Here is a 22,233-nt window from a genome sequence, read left to right as displayed (position 1 = left end):
CTTAGCTGGTGTTTTATGACCTTCAGCTACGCTGGTGAAGATTCTCAGTCATCCAGGACATGGTACATTCAAAAGAGTTCAAGACAAAAACAACTGGACTTTATTTGTAACAGAAGGCGTTTCGCTTCTCATCCGACATGCTTTCTCAATTCAAAGAGCAGAGCGTGTGGGGTTCAGGTTATAAAGCTCAGATAAGATACACACATACGTATGCAGATTGACCTATCACACCTCACAGTAGGGGTTTGTTAATGTCTTTGATATTCTAATTCACAGATGAGGCCCCTCTGGTCCCATATGATAGATGTGAAAACTGGCTGGGTGTCAGTCCTAAAGCTGCATTATAAGTTTTTGAAAGTTGAAATCTGATGCCTCCTCCTCTGTTTAGAGATGTTCCTCTCTTTTTACATAGATGGGTTCCTTCACTCCCCTCTCATCTATGAGCTAACTTTAAATATTTTAGATTTTTAGACACATTGTTGCTCTTTTTAGCTTCTCTTTGATACTTTTAGCCTCTTAGTTTTTAGCTAGATTTGTTCTACTTTTGGCCAGACATGCAAATGTATGTTTGTGTCAAACAAAGTAGCCCTTCAGGTTTCTCTGCACTCCTGAAGTAGCTCTGTTTCAAAAGAATTGGTGACCCATTTAGACCATAAACTGGCATGTGATTTTATTTATTTATTTTTGTTCTTGTTATTGACTTTTTCTTTTCGTGGGTGTGTGATGAAGAGTGGTCGAGATCCACACAAAATGCATTCAGACTAGTAAAACTGAAAACACATTTTTTATCTTTCCTCCTAGAGAGGGATCTGCTCGCCTCCATTCTGGACCTGCCATTCTGTGTCCTTTTCTCATTTCTGTCCTCTCCAACCTAGCCGGTTGAAGCAGATGGCCACTTGTCCTGAGCCTGGTTCTGTTGGAGGTTTCTTCCTGTTATAAGGGAGTTTTTTCTTTACACTGTTGCCTTTGTGCTTACTTAGGATGGGAGACTGCAACTAAGTGAAGATTCAACGCAATCTGCTGGCGTCCTTCCTTAAATAAATAATGTTACTAATTGACTTTTTACATGTGAAAGTTTTTGTGCAGTGCCCTGAGACAACTTCTATTGTGACTTGACATTATATAAATAAACTGAATTGAATTGAACTAAAAAATAAATTTAACTAAAGGCACTGCCAGACAGGAAATCTAAACAAACCCAGGTCTACTGTAAATCTACAGATTTCAGAGCCAGGCCATTCAGTAGAAACAGTACAATGAGCTGGCAAAGAAACTGGTTAAAATTGAGTCCTACATACACACATATTTAACAAACAGGACCTCACTTTGACAGAAAATTAAACAAGAAGCAAAACCATAAAAAAAATTTAAAAAAAATGAGAAATAGAGCTACACAATAAAACAGGAAGCATTTTTTTGTTCAATATTACTCCTAAATGTTAAAAAACATAACATTTCTTGTGCCAGTGAAATACTAATTTAATATGAAATTTAATTAAAACAATTGACTCATTAAAATATTGTGTTTATCTTCCCTCATAATAAACAGGTTTTTGAAAATGTCCTCTGTAACACCTTGCGCACTTCAGTTTAAGGCTTCACATCATGACATAACTGCATTACCTCCTAAAGAAAACAAGCAAGTGCAGATTTTGCACCTTGTATTTGCTGCCAAGCTGCAAAGTTCTAATCTCGTCTGTAACTAAATAAACTATCCACCCAAGCTTGTATTGATTGCTCGCCTAACGATCTGAGAAAGTTCAAATGAAAACCTCAACAGGTCAGAACTCTGGTGACGCTCTGACCTCAAAGCTGATGGATGAACAAAAAGTATTTGTTGGCGTGGCGTATTTCATAAACCAAATGGCAACCAGTTGTGGTATTACATCTGTCAGCAACTCTGCTCTGTTATCAGCAGGCTGTAATTCCCCGAGGAAAATGAGCCCACTTGCTGTTTATCCCCACAGAGCTGTGGAGCTCATGGAGGGCAAGAGGGTGGCAGAGACAGAACACCTATTTACCATATTTTTATCACACTGTTTCATCAGTTTGGGTCTGCTGTAATACTTTTTTCCCACTGGAATCACCTGACCATTCTCAGAAATCTCTGTATTAACATGTTTTAAATTCTAGAAAAAAATCACTACTAACTGTTTCAGAGTTTACCAATCAGTAAAGTTTAAAACTGCTAAAACAGCTAAATCGTCTAACGCATTTAAGAAGTTATCAAAGAAAATAAAACTTCTCCGAACAGTTTTGTGTTAGTTTGTGAAAATACTATTGCTGCCACAAGGATGTCCCATTTTATTGACAGCCATGAAAAACAATTATTTCAACTCAGTAGTGTCAGCACAAATGATTTGTCTGTGTAGGCAGGAGCTTAAGAAATTCAACACTACCCCATTCTTTTGAGCAGCACAAAGCTGCTAAGTTGTAAAAGTAGTTTTTGGACAAACGTGGCAGTTTTATCATGATCTGTGTTTTGTCTGTTTGGTTTATGGTCTTTTGTTCTTAACATTGTTTCCAGAGTTTTTGTGTTTCTTTCTTCTGGTATTGCCTGTTCAGCGCCCTTGTGCTTCCTGTGCCATTTCTCATTCATCCTCAGTTTTCTCTGTTTTTCCAGACAGCCTGCTTCACCCAGTTCACCTGTTCCGTAATACCAGTTAGTCTGCAGTCTCCCACTTTCATCCTTATATTTATAATATTTTCATCTCTTTCTCAGCGATGCATTGTTAGCTTCATGTCACAGTCAGGTTTTATCCAGAGTCTCTTCTCTCCTGTTTGTTTTTGTCAAATGCTGCTGTGCCCGCCCTTTGCTTTATCATTACAAAGTTGAGTTTTATTGAGCTCCTAGAGTCAATCTGCATTCTGGATCAGATCTACTTTTTAACCCTGATATGCACTGCTCATTCCTGGATCCAGAAAACTACCACCAGCTGCTGCATCACTTTCTCCATCCAAGCCACCGGAAATAGCTTCCAGATCCAAAGATTGCTAACTGTTTCAGATTGCAGAATCAAACCATTTATTAATCAAGGTAAACGTTCTTGAGGGTCAATCCATGATCCAGTCCACCTCCTGCAGTCATGGCGAGTCATACTCCAGAGCCGAATTACCTTACGGAGTCACTCACTTGGACTGTGCACCTCAAGGCCACATTGACACTGTCACTGGCAAGAAGCTGACTCAGAGCTGACACAAATTGCCCTCACACCTCTTCACATGAGATCCTCAACCCACCAAGCTGAAGTCTACAAAGAGCCTGTACAAAGACGTCTCTCTGAGGGGTTCCTGCTGGACTTATGCTGCTTTGCCATTGGTAAGTGCAGCTCCACTCAGCTCTCCTTTTCTCTGCTCTTCTCAGGTATAGGCAGTGGTGTAGTCTACGCGATATGTGGGTATGCGGAGTATACCCACTAGAAAAGCTTAAGAATTTCAGTATACCCATTTAAAAGTGCCCAATGATACATGACATATCATTAGACATGTGTCATTGATACATAAACGGCAGTTAAACGCTTCCGTAACGATCTGTCTGTATGCAGTGCTTATTCATTACATTCGCTTATCCAGCAAATTATTGTATACTTCTGTACTTACTACTTGAACATGTTTTGCTTTGATGCTGTTTTATAAATTCTGTAACATGTTTTAATACAAAGCCAACTGTTGTACAATGCTTGTTGTTCATTTATTCAAATATAAGCATCAGAGAAATTTGGAAATGCTCAATTTGCTTAAAAATCAAAAGAAATGGAAATTACATTGTACTAACCAGTGTACTTTGGTTTCTAAGCACAGTATACCCACTACAAAAATGTAGACTACACCACTGGTTTTAGGTGATTTGCCACTACAGTAGAGGCTGAGCTGTTTCCTGCTCTGTGGGAAGGATCGTCAATGCAAAGTGGGCATGATTATAACTGGTCCAACAAAGTTCAGCGAGGACATCTGGATGGTTTCTTTTGTTGTTGAGACATTTCGTCCTTCATCCAAAGGACGTCATCATTCCAAGGAGCCACAGCAAACAGTTCCACAAGCAGCACACTCACATAGTAGACCAACCAGTTTACTGGTGATAAGATGGTTTCTGGGGCCCACCCTCTCCCCTGTCGATTCCTCTGAGGCAACCATAGCCAAATTGATCAAATACATCAAAGTTCATGCATAATAATCCAGGTAAAAATCCAACAAAGTTCAGTCAGGTCATCTGGATGGTTGTTTTTTTTTATTTTTTTATTTTTAGACATTTCCTCAAGTCCTTTGGATGAAGGACAAAATGTCTCAACAAAACAAGAAACCATATATACACAGAGCAGCAAAAAAACAAAAGCTCAGGTGAAGCGATTCTTAGGCACAAAGACTAAAAACTCCAACCAACTTTATTTTAAAACAATACTGTAAAACAAGCACAGCAAAAAAAGTCCAGACTCTTATCAAAACATCAGCTTGGAAAATTAAATCTGAAATCAAAGATGATCTTAAAATTAAATAAGCTTTAAGTATCAAAATTCAAATATGATCACATTAAATAGCTCAGTATTAGGAACAGGATCAAACATGTTCTGGTGGTTCCTTCAGCCCAAGACTAAAAACTTTCGTTTGTAGTGGAAAGACTAAAACTCAATGCACAAAGAGAAGAAATTGTCTTTATAGCATGGACTTAGCTCACCAAGGCCTGTGGCACAACCCTGAACGAGCCTGTACACAATTTAAAATGTCTAATGGGATTCATTCAACATAAAAATGTTCAGTGTTTCTATAAAACAAAGCAAATGCCAATGTCTGATTTAACAAACATCTTTACAAGTTTTTGGCAAGTTAATTTTTAAATATTAGTTTTCATTATGGATTCTTTTATGTGATTGTGGATGAGGTAAGCTGCATGTGAGTGACCATGGAATCAATACAGATGTATAAAACTAAATGTGAATAATGGCCCTAATATAATAATAGGATTGTCCACATTCAATGGCGTTCCCTTAATTTACTGTGATTTTCTTCCGTGGGAGTTTTCCTCCTAAAATCAATGTGCACGTCTTTAGTTTTACACTCCATCCACCACTTACAAACTAATCAATGTCCGCACTGTGTTGGGACTCATTGTCGTAGAGTAAACAAAAAATAACTGCATGGTTGGCATAACAGCTCACTGCCACATTTGTTTGGCATATTTGTGTTAGATCATTTGACAGCACTCAAGTAGGCAGCTGGAGGATAAAGGTCCAACGGGCCGACATTTATCCTCTGTCTTTGTTCCTGGTTGTGTAAAAAGTTAGAGTTTGTGTTGTTACTGAAATACATCTATGCTAAAATACTTTTTATTGAATGTGAAGCTAAACTGTTTTCAAAGCAGAGGAGAATTCAATAATCGAGTCTCATTATCAGGTGTCTCAGAAGTGTGTTAAGCAGGACCCTGTGCCCCTCTGCACACTGCAAATGATTTATACTGCACATGGTCAGTTTCCCTCAAAACCTCAGCCCTAATTAACTTAGGTTTTCTTTAAAACTGAAATCAGAGCAAAATATTTAAATAATAGCTTCATGAACAGAAATTATCAGCATCTTTGCAGAAATTTGTCACTTGCTGTGTAGGACGAACAACCTTCATATCACTGTGAATAAGACGAAAGAGATGGTCGTGGACCTCAGAAGGAATACCCCCCCCCCCCCCCCCCACACACACACACACACACACACACACACAAACATAGGAGGATCTGTGGTGGAAGTGATCTCCAGCTACAAGTACTTGGGTGTGCACCTGAATGACAACCTCAGCAACATCACCACCAGCCTGATCAAGAAAGCTCATCAGAGACTCTACTCCCTCAGGCGGTTGAGACGAGCTGGTCTGGGAAGCTCAGTCCTCACCACCTTCTACAGGTGAGCAGTGGAGAGCATCCTGTGCTCCAGCATCAACGTGTGGCATGGAGGCTGCACAGCTGCAGAAAGAAAAGCTTTGCAGAAAGTGGTGAAGGCTGCACAGAAGAATGTTGGAGTCAGCCTCCCCACCATCACAGACATCTACACCTCCAGATGCAGGAAGAGGACCACCTGCATCATGAAGGACCCCACTCACCCAGCACACGCACTTTTTGCCCCGCTCCCCTCAGGCAGAAGGCTGAGGAGCATTAAGTGTAGAACCACTAGACTGAGGAACAGCTTCTACCCTGAAGCTGTTAGACTCATGAATGAAAAAAAATGTGAAAAATCACTGTGAAAAAAAACCTGTGAAAAATCACTGTGAAAATTTGCTGTAATGCCACTTGGTTGTTCATGTGTGCTGCTGACTATCCATGACGCTGATCTCATGCTGCTGATTATTTTTTATGTTGCCGTGTTCATTAGTTCTCATCTGCTCCCATGGACTCATGTTTGTGCTGCTGTTGTTTTGGCACATTGTTTTTGTCCTACTAGTGCTTAGTGTATTCTTAGTCTTGTGTATTCTTAATTCATGATTTGGTTCTTACTAATGTTTTTTTCTTTACAATTTGTGTTTTTGTTGGATGTAACTGGGACCCTGTGTACATAGTTAATTGTTAATTTTCAAACTGTCAGAAGAACTGAGATGAAGTCATAGACATAAACATAGACATAGACACGAGTGAGGGAGGCAAGTGGCTGGAGGGCAAGGAACATGAAGAGACGCTGGGATCCAGGGAGACCAGGACACTGAGGCACTCGAGAGACACGTAAACTGTAGCATGAAGAGAAGACAATATTTGTAATATTCACTCTAGAGAACAACTTGTCCAAAAGTATTAATAACAGGAGGCATGATAATGCTCCAGTGGAAAGCAGCGGCGCCGGATTCAGTTTTGAGGGGGGGGTCTTTCATCACCTTGCACTCTCTGTTCATACTCACCTTGAATGTTAGGTGCCCATGTTCAATTTTGCCACACATTAATGTAAATGGGTACTTTCACAGTCATCAGATTTGGAAAAGTTTGCAACAAAAGTTTTTGTTTTTTTTTAAATGAAAAAAAAAGTAACAGACTGCAGTAATAAGATGTTCTTTTTTCACAGAACGGTGTGGATCGATGTTTCTCTGTTTATGTCAATTAACCGTTTGTGAAGATCTTATGACAAAAGAGACCATTTTTTTCACTTTTTTTTTTTTACACTAACTACCGTTGTCTTAAAACAAAAACAAACCAAAAAAAAAAAAAGAAAAGAAAAGTAAAAAGACAGAAGTTTATTGGGGGGAAATGGTTCCGTGTGCAATGGATGTCTGGAGAGATTATGTGATGGCTGTTACTGAGTGACATGCATTCAGAAATCAGAACAGACTGCCACAGGGCCTGAATGATTTCAGAGATGAGAAGACAAGTTCTCCTTCTTCTCCTCTGGCTAAATGTTCTCCGAAGCGACCTTCCATTGCAGTGCAGTTGCAAACTCCAGGTGACTTTTGGACAAACGTAACTAAGAACACCTCAACATCTGCATTTCTGCCACTCCCAGTTCTTTTTCCTGTCTTTTTGTCATTGCCACTGTCTCCAGAACATACAACATAGCTCGTCTCACCACTGACTTGTAAACTTTTCCTTTGACCATCCAGATTCACACCGAGCACTACTGTTAGCTAAAACTTAGCATGAAAAAAAACATCTACAAGTCGTGGGATTAGCTTACTTACCGCCTTTGTTTGACATTATACGATCGTAAACTTCTGTTAGAAATCCACAACGTCAAATATTATCCCTTGGCAGGTGATGAAATATGCAGTATAAAGCTTGAAAAAGCGCTAGAAGTCAAGGAGTTTGCTTGTAGCTACTTAGCTTCTTGGTACATCACTGCCGAAACTCCAGAAGACGCTGATTGGCTGGAATGAAAGTTCGCCTGTGATTTCAATGGTTGAATTTTTTACCTCTTCGCAAACTTCCATTGTCGCTACACTAATCACATGACACAGGTCTGTTTTGACCGGGGTGTGTGTGTGTGTGTGTGTGGGGGGGGGGGGGGGTTCTTCCCTCCAGTCTGCACGCATACAGACATATTGTAGAGACCGCTGCACTCGGGCTGACAGGTCATTTTGCTTGGGCATTTGTGCAGTTGCCCAAACTGCGCAGCATAGATTGTCTTGTGCGCAGAGAATGTGCAGGCGTGCAGCTTAGAGGGAACATTGGGTGTAGCCTGTGTAAATGTCTGGGACCAGCTGACTGGCAGGACCAGACAGTGGGGAAGGGGGAGGGCAGTAGCCCCCTGGCCCCCCTTTCCCCAGCGCCACTGGAGAGTAGAGCTCATCTGCAGCCTTATGTAAGGAGGGATCCTCGTTAGTGAGATAGCATGCAGGTGATGTTGATTAGTGGCCATCTTGGAGCTGGAAGCTGCAGAAGGCTGTACGCTCACCCAACAATGATAATAATAATAATAATAATAATAATAATAATAATAATGATAATAATGATGATGTTAAACAATTCTATGCAGAATGAGTCTGGCTCAAGTTTGTAATGGTCATACTCAAGGGCGTCAGAAGCATCCGTAATGTGGGGGGACACAATGATGTGTGTAGGTGTGTGCACATGCAGAAGTGTACACTAATGTACCAAAAAAAGCAGAATTTCACCTATATTTCCTTGAATTCCACACATTTAAAACATGGTTCTCACCAAGTTTGTGTAAATTCAGCTGTGGATTTTAAAGACATTTTAACTTTAATACACTTTAATACACAGAATCAGGTCGGCCTATTTGTGTTTATAGAGAAATAAAAACATCACCACTAGACTTTTTTACTTGTGTTCCACACTACTCATCTAAATGATGTTTCTCATGAAGCTTGAGGACAATAAGGTGTGGGGTTTTAAAGACATTCCAACTTTAATGCACCTGAACACACAGCATCTCTTACACCTGCAGCTCCTTACAGCTTCACAGTTACTGCTAAGCAAAGATGCTACAGATGTAGCGCTGCATTTCTCTCAAGCATCCTCCTAACATGAATATATGTTTCTGATCAACCCCCTGGTCAACAACTGCCCGCACTAAGCTGCTAAACTGACGAGCGAGCAACACAGATGTGTCTCCTTCTCCTCCACCTGTGTGCGTTTTCTGCCGAGGCAGGAGACTCAGCAGCTGCTGCCAGCACAGTTTCTGCTCTGTGTTAGAGATGGAGGTAACCAGGAAAACCTGGAGTGGAGTTTTAGTGGCTTGAGTATTCTATTAGTCAAGTGGAATGAATTTGTTCACGAAGAAAAAGAAACTGTGCCGCCTGAACTAATGTTTCATAGTAAAGGGTGGGGGGGGGGGGGGTTTTTGTGTGTGTGGGGGGGGGGACTTGTCCCCTTCACATATAATGGTTGCGACGCCTATGGTCATACGTAACAAAGATGATGTTTCTACAGCATTTAGTAAAACAGTTTTGTATGCCTTTTGTATCCAGTTTTTGTGTCAGCTAAACTTTTAAAAATATTACTCAAAAATTCTACTGCAAGCCCTTTGTTTGTGTGTGTGTGTGTGCATGGGGGGGGGGGGGTGTCTATGATGATTCAAATGATCAAATTCTTCCTCATGACATTTCCCTCATGATAAAGAGTTCAGTAAGCGACCCTCATTTCCAACATTTGCATAATCTCCCTGTCATCTCAGAGCTGTTGTATGCCATCTCTGCCCTTCCACCTCCAGTACCGCTTCAACTGTCATTTAAATATGAAACTGATTAATTACAATTTCAAATTGTCCATCCAATTAATCATAGATGGCAGTATTTGATTGCCCCTGTCCAAATTTAGACTCGGGAACATACTCCAGCAGGCACTTAAAACCACTGTGCAGAAACTGGAGGTTTGGATTGAATGGTTGTCTCCTTTCTTCTTTCATACAACCTGCAGAAGCTGATGTTATCAGAAATTTAAGTGGAAGGTGCACAATGTACACAAGACCATAATGCTTTTCACAAGTTGGAAACAAAATGACACAACGCTTCTCTCAGAGCAGAGGACTGCACACTCTAATAGGGACACTGGAGGCACAGCAGCATCTCAGTAAGAAGTACAAACAGTATAAAATCCACAGCTCAACCAAACACTTGGTGTCAAAGATAGTCTTATATTTCTACGGTGACAAAAAAGACATCACATTGAGAAACTGCTTTACTTTCTTGTAATCATTATCCATAATGGCACCTCAGACGTAATCCCGAGGGGCAGTTTGAGAGATGGAACATACCCAAATGAAAGCAGAGCCTTTTGAAAAGACCTCAGTGTCTCAAAGATGGCAGGTTTTACTGAGAGCAGAAGCAGTTGAAGATGAAATGGCTAAGTGGCTATTTAAGAACGTGCACTTGTGCTTTTCACCATGTTCAAATTCAGAGACATACTTTGGAGATCCATGCAAACACATTTTTTGTGCATGACCTAACAATGTTCAATTGTGCCTCCCTCTTTTTCTTCATCTTCACTGCTGAACAGTCGTTGTCCTTTTTCCATTTGAAGCAAACCAAAAAATAAGGCAAATGTTGCTTTCCCGGTGAAATGACTATTTAATTATTAAAAAGGCTGATTTCAGTGTGACTAAATTGTTTGACATTATTTTCATCAGAGCCTCATTTTGTCAAAAATGTGGATGATCGCTTGTGCAAAATATGTCCTGTCATTTCATGCTTTTCATCATTTATTTTCCACAATAGATTCAAAAATCAATTTGATAAACAGATATGTACAAAAAGCAGTAACTTAACAAAATTCATGCATTGATGGGTTTTATTTATTTATTTATTTATGTACTTATTTATATATTTTCAGGGAAATGTGTTAGCACTGACATTTTTTTAAACAAAAGAGCCAGTCAGCTTCATTATTTAATGAAATATTTTTTTGTGGAATGTAAGAAAAATGTATGTAGTCAGCAATAGACCAAGACAATATTTTTAAATACTAAACGTAGTGTGCTGATGTTGATCACATCTGTTGTTGTCTGATTAGATGTACAATAGAAAATAGTAACATTTAATAAAGCAGATAAAAATATCCTCACATATAAAGACTTGATGTTCAAAGATGATTAGACCTTTATTTATTTAGGTATGGTAAGATATAAAGATGGGGAAAAAAAACTGCTGGATAATTTTCAGCACCTGAATTTTAAAAGATGTTTGCAATAGAGCCTCTTTTTTAGTTGGCACTAAAAGTAAGTTGTATTTAGTAAGTGCACACCTGTCAGTCATGGTTGTCGAAGCGTTGCTATTTCAGGAAACATTTTAAATGTTCTACTTTTTTTATTGTTCTCTTTTCACTAAGAAGGATGTTTGAAGCATGTTCTTAGATACTGAGTTCCTCATCAAAGTGCTATTTTCTTGTTTGCTGTCACTACTAACAATAAATATATATTTTTTTCTTCAACTGTTTTGTTTGTTGGGCGGCATAGTGGGACAGTTGGTAGAGCTGCCACCTCTCAGCAAGAAGGTCGTCAGATTGAATCCCGGTGGAGGGCATTTCTGGTGGAGTTTGTATGTTCTCTTCATGCATGTGTGGGTTTTCTCCAGATACTCCAATTTTCTCCCACAGACCAAAAACATGCATGTTAGGCTGATTGGTAACTCTAAATTGTCTCTAGGTGTGAGTGAGAGAGTGAATGGTTGTTTGTCTTGTTTGTTTCTATGTGTCTTTGTGATGGACAGGAGACCTGTCCAGGGTGTCCCCTGCTTCTCGCACAATGACTGCTGGATATAGGTGCCAGTGACGCCCATGACCCGAGAAGGAAGAAGTGGGTAAAGATGAATGGATAGATGTTTTGTGTGTTAACAGTTTACTGGGGTTTCCACTTATTAGTCAAAAAGTAGGGATAACCATATTTTTCGCCGTACACGTCGCACTGCCCTATAAGTCGCATCAGTCCATATTTGTTTAATGAAGTGGAAAAATCCATAAATATGTCGCGTTGCCGTATAGGTCGTATATATTATGTGTCACCGCTAATGCGTCGCGTTTGTTACGCATCACCACTGAAAACCCGGAAATGTGGGCCAAAACTGGAAATGTGGCCAGTGTTGTGGCAAAAAGCGATGGGCTGCCAAACAGTGGCTGCGGGAGCATCCACAGCAGGACTTTAACAAGAATTTAACATGATTAACACTTAAAAACAATTATTTGTTGACTGGAAATTATAGTAAACGTGTGTCTCAGCCTAACGTTTGCTTGTGTATTGTGATTTGTAAGCATTTTATAGTGTTATATTTTCTGCTTTATTTTATTATTGCATTGTATATCCATTGTTTTGTTTTTTTGTTTTGTTTTTTCCCAAGGGACTGCAGATGTGAATTAGCTTTGGCTATAATCTGGTACAGCACATCAAATGGTGACATTTATGTTTGAGTTGTGCATTGTCCCTTTTTAAATAAAGTTTATTAATTCGTAATAAATGCACTTTGACGGTCAAATCACCTGTATTTCAAAAGCTGATACGCGGAAGTAAATGCGTGCACGCGATGAGTCGCTGTGCTAATTTAACAAGATAAACACCTAAAAACAATTATTTGTTTGCTCAAAATTATAGGAAAAGTGTGTCTCAGTCTGCTTAATAAATGCACTTTAATGGTCAAATTAGCTGCATTTTGTCAGGGTGGTGCAGCTGGTTTGAAGGTTCCAAGCAGCGAGCAGAATGAAGGTGGGGAGACTAAGGTAGGCCAATTGAGTAACTAACAGCTGGTGAAGATTTTCAGTCTTCTAGGACATGGTAAATTCAAAAAGTTAAAGAAAAAACTATTAAAATATAAAGTAAATTATAATAAATAAAGTCCAGTTGTTTTTGTCTTGAACTTTTTTGAATTTGTCATTATAGCCACGTTTACCCATTACATGATACAACAGCATGCCATACTCTATTACTACTCTGCTGCTGGCAAGTGGCTGAAAGTGGTACTACTCAAAAAAAAATTCAGTCAGAATGAATGAAAACGTCATATCTTAGCCAAAAAAATTGTTTATAAATGTGGGAAAATATCCATAAATATGTTGCTTCGGCCTATAAGTCAGGCATGTAAATTATGTAAAACAATGTGACCTATGGGCCAAAAAATATGGTATCTAGTCAGCAAGACTTTGTGTTATCTAAGACCATGGCCATAGGAAGGTGCCGTTTTTTCCAAAACACCATTTTTTAAATTTGTTTCTGAAATTACCCTCAACAATATGACATGATCTAAAAATGCCTTCATTCACATAGAAACACTAAAAACAATCCAAAAGTACATTTTCTTGCCAGGCCTGTATGTGGTGCTGTAACACTGTAAAGATAATAATCCAAAAACAGAAAACAAGGTGTGAAATATGCACAAACAGATTGAACACTGGATGTGAAATGTAAACACAAGAATTAGAAGAGAACTTGCATTGAGTTGTAGGTTACATTTAAAACAAATTGTGTTTTGGCTTGCTGATTCAAGGTTGTATTTCTTTTTCAGTATGAAAACAATAAAAAAAAATCGGACTCAAACATTTTCTGTGGATGCAAGCTGAAAAAAAATCACATGCACATAAAGCTGTGGACCACCCCTAATATCTAATGTGACACTTAACCATTACATGATCCCAAAATACATTAGTAGACTACTTTATATGTGTAGTTACATTGTCAACTATGGTACATTTTTTTCTAGGTCAGATAGGCAAAAAAAAAAAATTCTATATTTGTCCAGTTAGCTTTAAAATGAAAATATGTCATCCATATTTATCTATGTATATGCATATCTATATATCTATATGTATATATATATAGATATATATATAAATATATTGACAGAGCAGAGATTCTTTATTTACATATCCACCAGGGAAGGTAAAGAAGATAAGTTGGCCGTCCAAGGCCAAGCAGAGAGGCCAGATTCAGGTAAACAACAATTGTTTGGGCAGAAAGACTTTGGTTCCTGTCTGCTTCATTTCTGCTGGCACTTTCAATGGTGAATCCAAACAGCCAGATGTGTGGACATTCCGCTGGTCTGTGCTTTGTTAGTTTTTCTCCATGGTCGAATCCACCATGCTGGCGAGTTCCAGGGAGCTTTCAAAGCATATGTATGAGAGCTAGAAGCACAAATGAATCTTTCACATGAGGTTGGCAGCTTTACCATGGCCAAAATTGCTGCCGATGTGTTCCTAATTTGTTAATTTCCTAGGTATCTGTTTCCAGAAAGCAGAAACCCTGTTATCATAAATCCAATTTGTTCACATCTTCTCCATGACATACCTAGTTGCATGCGTCTGTCGGGACATGAGGGCTCTCCAGCACCCTGTCTTTGGGAAAACCTTTTTTATCAATTACGTTGAGAGACCAGCTGACCAGATCCATAACAATAATTTATGATTTGGAAGATGTGTAAAGAGAGGCTCTGTTACACAGGACAAAGAGCAAAAGCAGGATGAAGGCAGGAGAGGGAAGTAAAGCGTCCATCTTCTGCGAGGACAAGTGAGAACAAGCAATGCTTGCTTTGTGTCTGCCAGTTTTGAGTTGTTTATTCTTAATCTTGATTAATCCTTCATAATGATAGGGTCAAAATAAAGCAAGCCAATTTTTTCAGGCCAATGTTTAATATGCAAAGCAAAGATGGGCCTGTGTGAAGTCGATTATGATGTCATCTTCATGCAAAATCCTCTCAAGTCTATACAAATACACTAAATAAAGATTTTCAAAACGTCCACTTTCAGAAATGTTTGTAAAAATCTGCCTTTCTGTCTAAAACACAGTTTGAAGTGGATGATAGGTGCAAACACGGCAGAGAAGTTTGTTTTGCAACAAATCAATGCTGTGTGTGCAGGGTCATATTGATTCTTTAGGTACACAGGTTTCAGCAAGGAACACCCACATAGTTATACAACATGTAGATACTCATTGTTACCATCCTGACTAAAATGTTCTTAAGATGAAAAAAGGTTGTGATTTCAACTCACATTTCAACAATCTCATTAGTTCTGTATTCATTTTCTTATTTAGAAGTTAAAAACATGACTGCAGGACTGGATCGCTGTTGCTTGAAAACATTATTCACAGGTAGAGCTTAATGAAACTATCAATTTCTTTTTATACTAGACAACAGCTGCTGAGCTCTTGTGTTCAACTCATTCTGCTCTTTCAAGGGACTGCAGCGCACGTGCCAAACACCAACTCTCTGTGGTTTTTCTTCTGCTTTGACTCATGATGTGAAAGATTTTCCAGAGTTCTGAACACTAAAATCTCAAGATGGTCAGTAACTTCTTTGGTCCATGGAGCAGAAGTGAAACAAAACAACAGTTTTGCGGGCGGCACACACACAGACGTCGCACCAGTCAAATTACAGCACCAAACAGGCAGTTGAAACTTCTGAAGGCAGCTTTTCTCGACACAAAGCAACACGACGTACAGCCTCTAGCTTTCGGCAGGTGCTTAGTGTGGCCTTTGGCTGCTTAATGAGATGGAACATTTGGCCAGTTCTGATCTTGCTGTTTTATTATGAGAGCAGACAACTGCAAAACCCATTTAGCAGCCAAATACCTGTGGTTTCAATTTCCACAGAGCTGTCTGTCTGTTCTCCGTGTCTCCTGCATAATCAATCAAATGTCTAGGAGGAAGGAGATGATGGAGGAATTAGAAAATACTCTATGAAAGGGGACAAGCAAAAGTTTGGTATCAGCTGTCAGATTCAGAAGAGCTGTGAACAGATTGGTTTGACAGATTTTTTTTGTCATAGTATGTGTTTAAAATGAAAGGCCGTGAACGCACCATTGTTTGGCTTAAAATAATAAATCTGAATACGATTGTTGCTTTTTTTGTTCAGTAAGTTTCATCAAAATGTATCCAGTGGTTCACAAGATAGTTTGCAACCAGACAAACACAAGAATATGCACAGACACAGAAACAGGCTATAACATAACTGCCTGCCTCTGGCAGCAGGGGATATAATTCTTTATTGCGTTATAGTTTCTTGAGAAAACGTGGAAATAGAAAAAAGGTTTTAGGAGTCCCATCAAATGTCAACAAAGACAGATGTTTAACCTTCTTTGCTCAAACATTCAAAACTCAAGGCCTTTTCTTCCTGCAGTTCATCTTTGTCTTGACATGTCTTTAGCTTCAGTGACATTTAGTACATCAGATGAGGTAGGGCTGAGACTTGTGCAATTTACACAGTAAATCTGAGGTCCCAGTCAAACCCGGCCTACAGGCATAATACTGTATACTTTCACATCACCAGTATCAGATTTATGACCCCTCCAATGGCGATTTGATCCATATCAACATGAGTAAAAAAATATTTGAGGTCACAATTTATTAAAAAAATACAATATTTATAATACTGTATTTCTGTCACATAGATAAAAGGTGCAAAGGTAAGTTAAAAACAAACAAACAAACAAACAAAAATATGAGTTTAATATGTATACAGACATGCAAATTTAACTCTGAGATTTGCAGTAAATCAACAAAAAATATTGAATATTAAAAAAAAACAAGGTATGTTGATTAATGTAGGTGCAGTAGAACTGTTGCCTCTCATCGAGATGGTGGGCTTATCAAGTCCTAGCTAGGGACTAGGATGTTTTAATACAACTTTTCTCCCTGTGCATGCGTGGGTTTTCTCCAGGTGCTCCGGTTTCCTCCCACAGACCAAAAACATGCATGTTAGGCTGATTGGTAACTCTAAATTGTCCCTAGGTGTGAGTGAAAGAGTGAATGTTTGATTGTCTCATTTGTCTCTATGTGTCCCTGTGATGGACTGGAGACCTGTCCAGGGTGTCCCCCGCCTCTCGCACAGTGACAGCAGTACATGGGCACCAGAGACCCCTGTGACCCAAAAAGGAATAAGCTGGAAAAGATGATGGATGGAGTTTTCAAACATTTGACCTAAAGACAAACATCAATTGTTTAAGTAATTGTGTAGCTGTATGACTTCAACCTGAAGCACAAGTTAAACTGCAAAGTTTTCACTGCAAAAAATAAAAAAACTTTTTTAGTTCTTCTGTGCAAGACATGATACAAAGGTCACATTGCCTTTGTGGATAAATAAAAGATTTAACTAGCACAAAATGATAAAAATTATTTTACCATAATTACAATAAGAATATACATAAGGCTATACATGTGTTTTTCCTTTTGTGTTAGTTATTAAATTATTATTAATGTTGTTTTTAAGTTATGAAGAGCAATCATTTTAACTGTCCTGTGATGTTTTCAGTTGTGTATTTATGGACTGGTTAGCCAAAAGGTGGCTGAGCTGATTACACTCAGGGGGGTTCCTGCAGGAGAATACTGCTGCTGCCTCCTCTCCAGCATGACTGATGATGGGCAGCTGCTTCAGGCACTGGGGAGGAGGGGGGCAGGGGGATGCAGTGGCACAGAGAGTACTGGACATGTCAGTAGTCATTACATTCAGCTACAGAAAAGGTCTGGGGTCAGACCGAGTGTGAGCCGGCAGTCTCTTGCACCAAACTGATGGTATTCCCAACGCTGTATCATCTGTGCTATCTCGTTATGATGCCCCCCAGTGAGCTCTGCAACCTCCTTTCAACACTGTGGCTTTATCTCAACATCTGAAGCTCAATTTCAGCTCACATTCATATTATACCCAAGGATAACTGATGCATTTTACCTAGACATCACAACTGCAAAGTCAGTTTTTAGAAAGGAATACATTCATTATTAATCATATAAAGCACAATATTTCCATGTACAATGAGCAGCATGTAGCCGACGGTGAAGATGTTTCTGTGGGTTTGATGATTCAACATATTTGTCTTTAACATCTTGTGCTTGTATGTGTGGAAAAGTGTGAAAAGAATAACACATTTTACCTTTTCTCATATTTTCTGTTAACAAAGTTCATGCTCAGTCATCCAGGTAACAGCCAGCCACTAACTGGGTAATAATATGACCAGAAAAGTTCAACTTAAAGTGAAAATCATGGCTTTTTATATGTCACCTTTAACACTTAATCAGCAGCAAACATCTCAGAATATTCTGACAACAACAGAAACAAAAGCTGGTCATAATAAAACTATTTCTATTTTTCCACAGTCGTTTGCTGGGAAACTGTTTTAGCTAAATCAGTTGAGCTGCCTAAATTGATTAGCAATATGGTTGTATTCATCTTTCATTTCTTTTTGTAGTTTATTTGCTGATATAATGATACGTAAAAAGTTTTATACACAACCTGTTTCTGCTGAAATAACCTAAGTTTGCATTGCAGCATTTAAAACATAAAATGACCATTTAAATCACTTTTTAATGAGTGTAAAATGTAAAAAAACAACCTTTTTCCAAGATGCCTGAGCACATGTTTAAAGAAAGACTTACCGTCCTCTCTAGACTTCTGAATAAATGCTTCAACGCCACTCTCTCCATAATTTCCCTCTGAGGCTACAGTGGAGACGTAATTCCAGCGCATGGCTTTGACAATGTCTACCATGGCCTGTGCCTGGTAGGTGTCTGGTGGTACCACACGGGAAAAGAAGTCGTAGCGGGTGTTATCGCTCAGTTCTGGGGCTGTGGAGGCATAACTCACTTGAGGGATCTAAAAAACAGAAAGACAGAGGAAGATGGTCACACATGGTGAAGTACATGAATAATATAGTAGGTGTAAAATCATTAAGAATGCAGCAAGAAAGTTATTTGCACTTTGGTATTCAAAATCATGATAACCACATGAAACCCAGCATCTGCTGAAGCGTCTCAGCAGCTCCTTGGGGGCTGTTCATTTGGCACACTGTTGCTTTAAATAGCCCTGATGATCACAGGCATTTCAGTGGTTCCTTTAAACTGTGATTTTTTCTTCACACAAGTCAAGTAAAACTAATTTATTCACTCCTGTATCTAATATAATATGAAAATTATAACACAGCTCTGGCGCTATTGTTCTTGTCAGAATCCACAAAGAGTTATGTTTCTTTAAAAAAAAAAAAACTTAATTATGTTTCTTACACAAGTTATAAAGTAAAGAAACCCATCATAAAATGAAGACAGAAACCATTAAATTAATGTAAAACCTGTAGGGACTAAAGAAAGTGACAATTTGTCCTACAAAGCACTTTTTAGATTATGCTTCCTTTCACGTTTGACAGTTCAATACTGTTTAGCTTCTTTACCTTTAGTTTCACTGTAGACATCTTCCTGCTGCCTCTAGGAGGAAGCTCTAGTCTGAAGTTGCTTGCTATTGTTGTTTCAGATCGCTTCTATGACGTTCCAATGGTTTTCACATCCAATGTTGACCACATGGGGTAGCGGCAGGGCAGCTCACCCAGGACCTGAAAGTCCCAGATTCAATCCCCAGCTATTCCCACATACTGTGGTGTCTCTGAGCAAGACACCCAATCCCTAATTTCTCCCCAGGCACTTACATAGCTGCCTCTTGCTCCACCAGATGTATCGCAGGTGCAATGGGTTAAATGCACAGAACCAATTTCTCCATTGTATGGGAACATACATTGATGACAGTTCGTACGCTGGTTTTTGTATGCATTGTGAGAAGCAGCCAGGAGATGTATGAGACCAATTCTAAGTTCCTTTAAGGCTCCAGTATGGGGTTTCTGTGGATCAGTTTTCTCTCAGAGGTCTGGTCAATTCCTTAGATTTTCTAGCAGTGTGCAAGAGTTGCACTATCCTTATTTAAAGAGTGCCTTTGTCATTAGTTATATTTATCTCATTGTTAGGTCCTTTGTACACTGGATGATGACCCTGCTATGAAATGAAAAAGTCGGGCAGATTGTGGATGCTTGTTGCAAGGTCTTGCTTTGATCTGGAGGCATGTATCAACAATGTGATGGAGGTGTCCTAGGAGAAAGATGGAGGCAGTGATAGTGTCACCGCTGCCACCATGCAGTTTATCATAAATTTGTATTTATTAATTTTTTCTTCTTTCAACTGCTCCCTTCTTCAGGGATTGCCACAGCGAACTAACTCGCATGAAGACTTAGCAATAGTTTTTTTTTTAATGCCAGATGCCCTTCCTGATACAACCACAGACCTACCACAGCCCTCTGTGTGGAGCAGAGAACTGTTATCTAGGGTGTCTGGGGAGCTGATGGTGGTGGTTAAGGGTCTTTCTCACCCACATTTTGATGTTGTCCAGTCTGGGGTGATGAACCAGCAACCTTCCAATCATAGGCTCACCTTCTCCAACCTCTGCACCACCACTCTCACTCATAATTTGGTTGTCAAAAATCTAAAGTAGGGGTGAAAGTAGAAAGTGAAGTAGTTAGAGTGAAAGAGTTTTTAATATTTATTTGTTTTAGAAAAAAAAGACCTCATGACTAAGTATAGCTGTGACTGTGACAAGATAAACATGATACCTGTGGATGTACTGTCATTCTAGCATGGTCTGATTTTCTACATCCTGATGCGGTCTAAGTCAAGTCAAGTCACATTTATTTATATAGCACATTTAAAACAGTAACTGTTATAAGAGTCATTCCTGAGTAGGTTCTATTTATGTAGTACATATATGTACTGAGGAAGCAGGAGAGTGTCTTGAGGACAGAAATGTTGTAGGGTAAAATATATTTGGAGAGTACAAAGAGCACAGATGTTTTGTGATTGCCTATAAGCTGTGTTGTTTCATTTATTCTTAAGTGAATGGATAGTCCATTGTTCTTCATTAGAAATAATAATTCAAATAAGAAAATTATTAGTTCACATTTTAAATGTAAACCATAAGGAATGTGTTACAGAACTGGTAGTAAGTTTTTTTTTTTGTTTGTTTTGTTTTTTTTAGTTCAGTTTCTCTTTTTTTAAGAATACCTGTTGTCTTATCTGTATACCTACATAGTTTTGAGAAGCAGCAGTGCCACATTCGAGTCAACTACCAACTGAAGGTCCTGCTTTCTCAGTATTTTCTCTGCACACAGCGGACTCTGCTGTGAGGGTACTCGCTCCCTCTCTGCACAGCGGAGGTCTTTGATGTGGTCAGCTGTTGCTCTGCACTGATCCAGCTCTGGCTCTGCCACAGCCTGTGTTAGGAGCACAGCTGTTCAATGTGCGCCTGTGACCTACAGTTCCCAACAACTCCCGTTACTCCACACTGATGTTGTTTTTCTACTGCAAACAGCCTCTGGGTAAAAAGCTTTTGGTGACAGTGAGTTAAATTTTTTTTTATATATTTATTTTAGTAAAACACAGTGATACAATTTATGCTTAGGACAGGTTGTCTTAATAGCCTTCATGACTAGGCAGGAAGTGACTTATGATGTCAGCCAAAAGCAGCTCTATTAATTCAATTTCTTTTCAACAAAGAGTGGAGCCAGGAACAGAGTGTGTTGTATTAGACTGTGGGCATGTTGCATGTTAACCTCCTGGAATACATTTGTCTCGGGCCATCACACTGTCCCTCGTCCATGCAGCATTTATGCCCCAGTTGTCCTGTGTTGATCTGGCTCTGCTTGTTTAATCAGTTGATGTACTGAGCAAACTAAATGGCACACGTTAGATATTAGAGGCTCCTTCATGCATTTTGTACCCATGGACAGAGTCTATAGTATATTATTGTGTCTGAATCCGACAGGCCGCCAGTACTAAGCTGACTTTGTTGGTATAATACCCTCAAACACGAAAGTTTGTTCACTTTTTATATTTGCTTTGATCGCAGTCAGAACTTTATTTAACATCTGTGTTTCACTCTCGTCTGGAAGTGATACAAGTGTGAACTTTTTTCGCACTGCTTGACGTCATAAAGAAGAATCCAGCAGGATGTATGTGAAGTGTTGTAAAAGGTGTTTAGAAGCTGTTAATGATGTGTTGGTTTAGAATATTTCAGTGCTCGACTCTAGTGCACGGTGAAAATGAACGTTTAGGCCATTTGCACCTACATTTTACTTTTTGAGTGGTATGTTAGAGTGAAAAAGGTTGTTATGTTTATTTGCTTTAGAAAAAGAAAACATTATTTTAAAATAAAAAATACACAAAATAATGTTGTGTACAAAATTTCCATACCATACCCTTTTATTTATAGAGCACTTAAAACAGTGCCAAGGTCAACCAAAGTGCTGTACAGACAGAACAACAGGTAACACACAAAGCAATATACAAAATGAAGTAAACCAGAAATATAGACATAAAAACGATGCAGATAATGACGACTAACCAGTGTGGAGCATACAGGTTCAAAACATAGATCAGCTGGTGTTGAAAGCTACTGAATAGTAGTGGGTTTTTAAACGGGACTTGAAAACCGAGAGGGAGGGGGCCTGTCTGACAAGCAGAGGAAACTCGTTCCAGAGTCTTGGTCCTGCTACAGAGAAGGCCCTGTCACCTCTGCGCTTAAGACGAGTTCCTGGA

General features: G+C 39.1%; 1 protein-coding gene across 1 annotated transcript in view; it reads right to left on the bottom strand.

Annotated features, from left to right (window-relative positions):
- LOC119416665 (metabotropic glutamate receptor 4-like) overlaps positions 1 to 22,233 on the bottom strand; it is a 186,047-nt gene that overhangs the window by 61,881 nt on the left and 101,933 nt on the right. The window contains exon 2 of the mRNA XM_037683850.1: positions 18,262 to 18,478. Within this exon, the coding sequence (XP_037539778.1) occupies positions 18,262 to 18,478 (217 nt within the window). The remainder of the gene's footprint in view (positions 1 to 18,261; positions 18,479 to 22,233) is intronic.

Source organism: Nematolebias whitei, chromosome 11 (assembly GCF_014905685.2).
Source record: "Nematolebias whitei isolate Nwh7 chromosome 11, NemWhi1, whole genome shotgun sequence".
Classification (NCBI taxonomy): Eukaryota; Metazoa; Chordata; class Actinopteri; order Cyprinodontiformes; family Rivulidae; genus Nematolebias; species Nematolebias whitei.
This window is presented reverse-complemented; position numbering and strand designations above follow the sequence as displayed.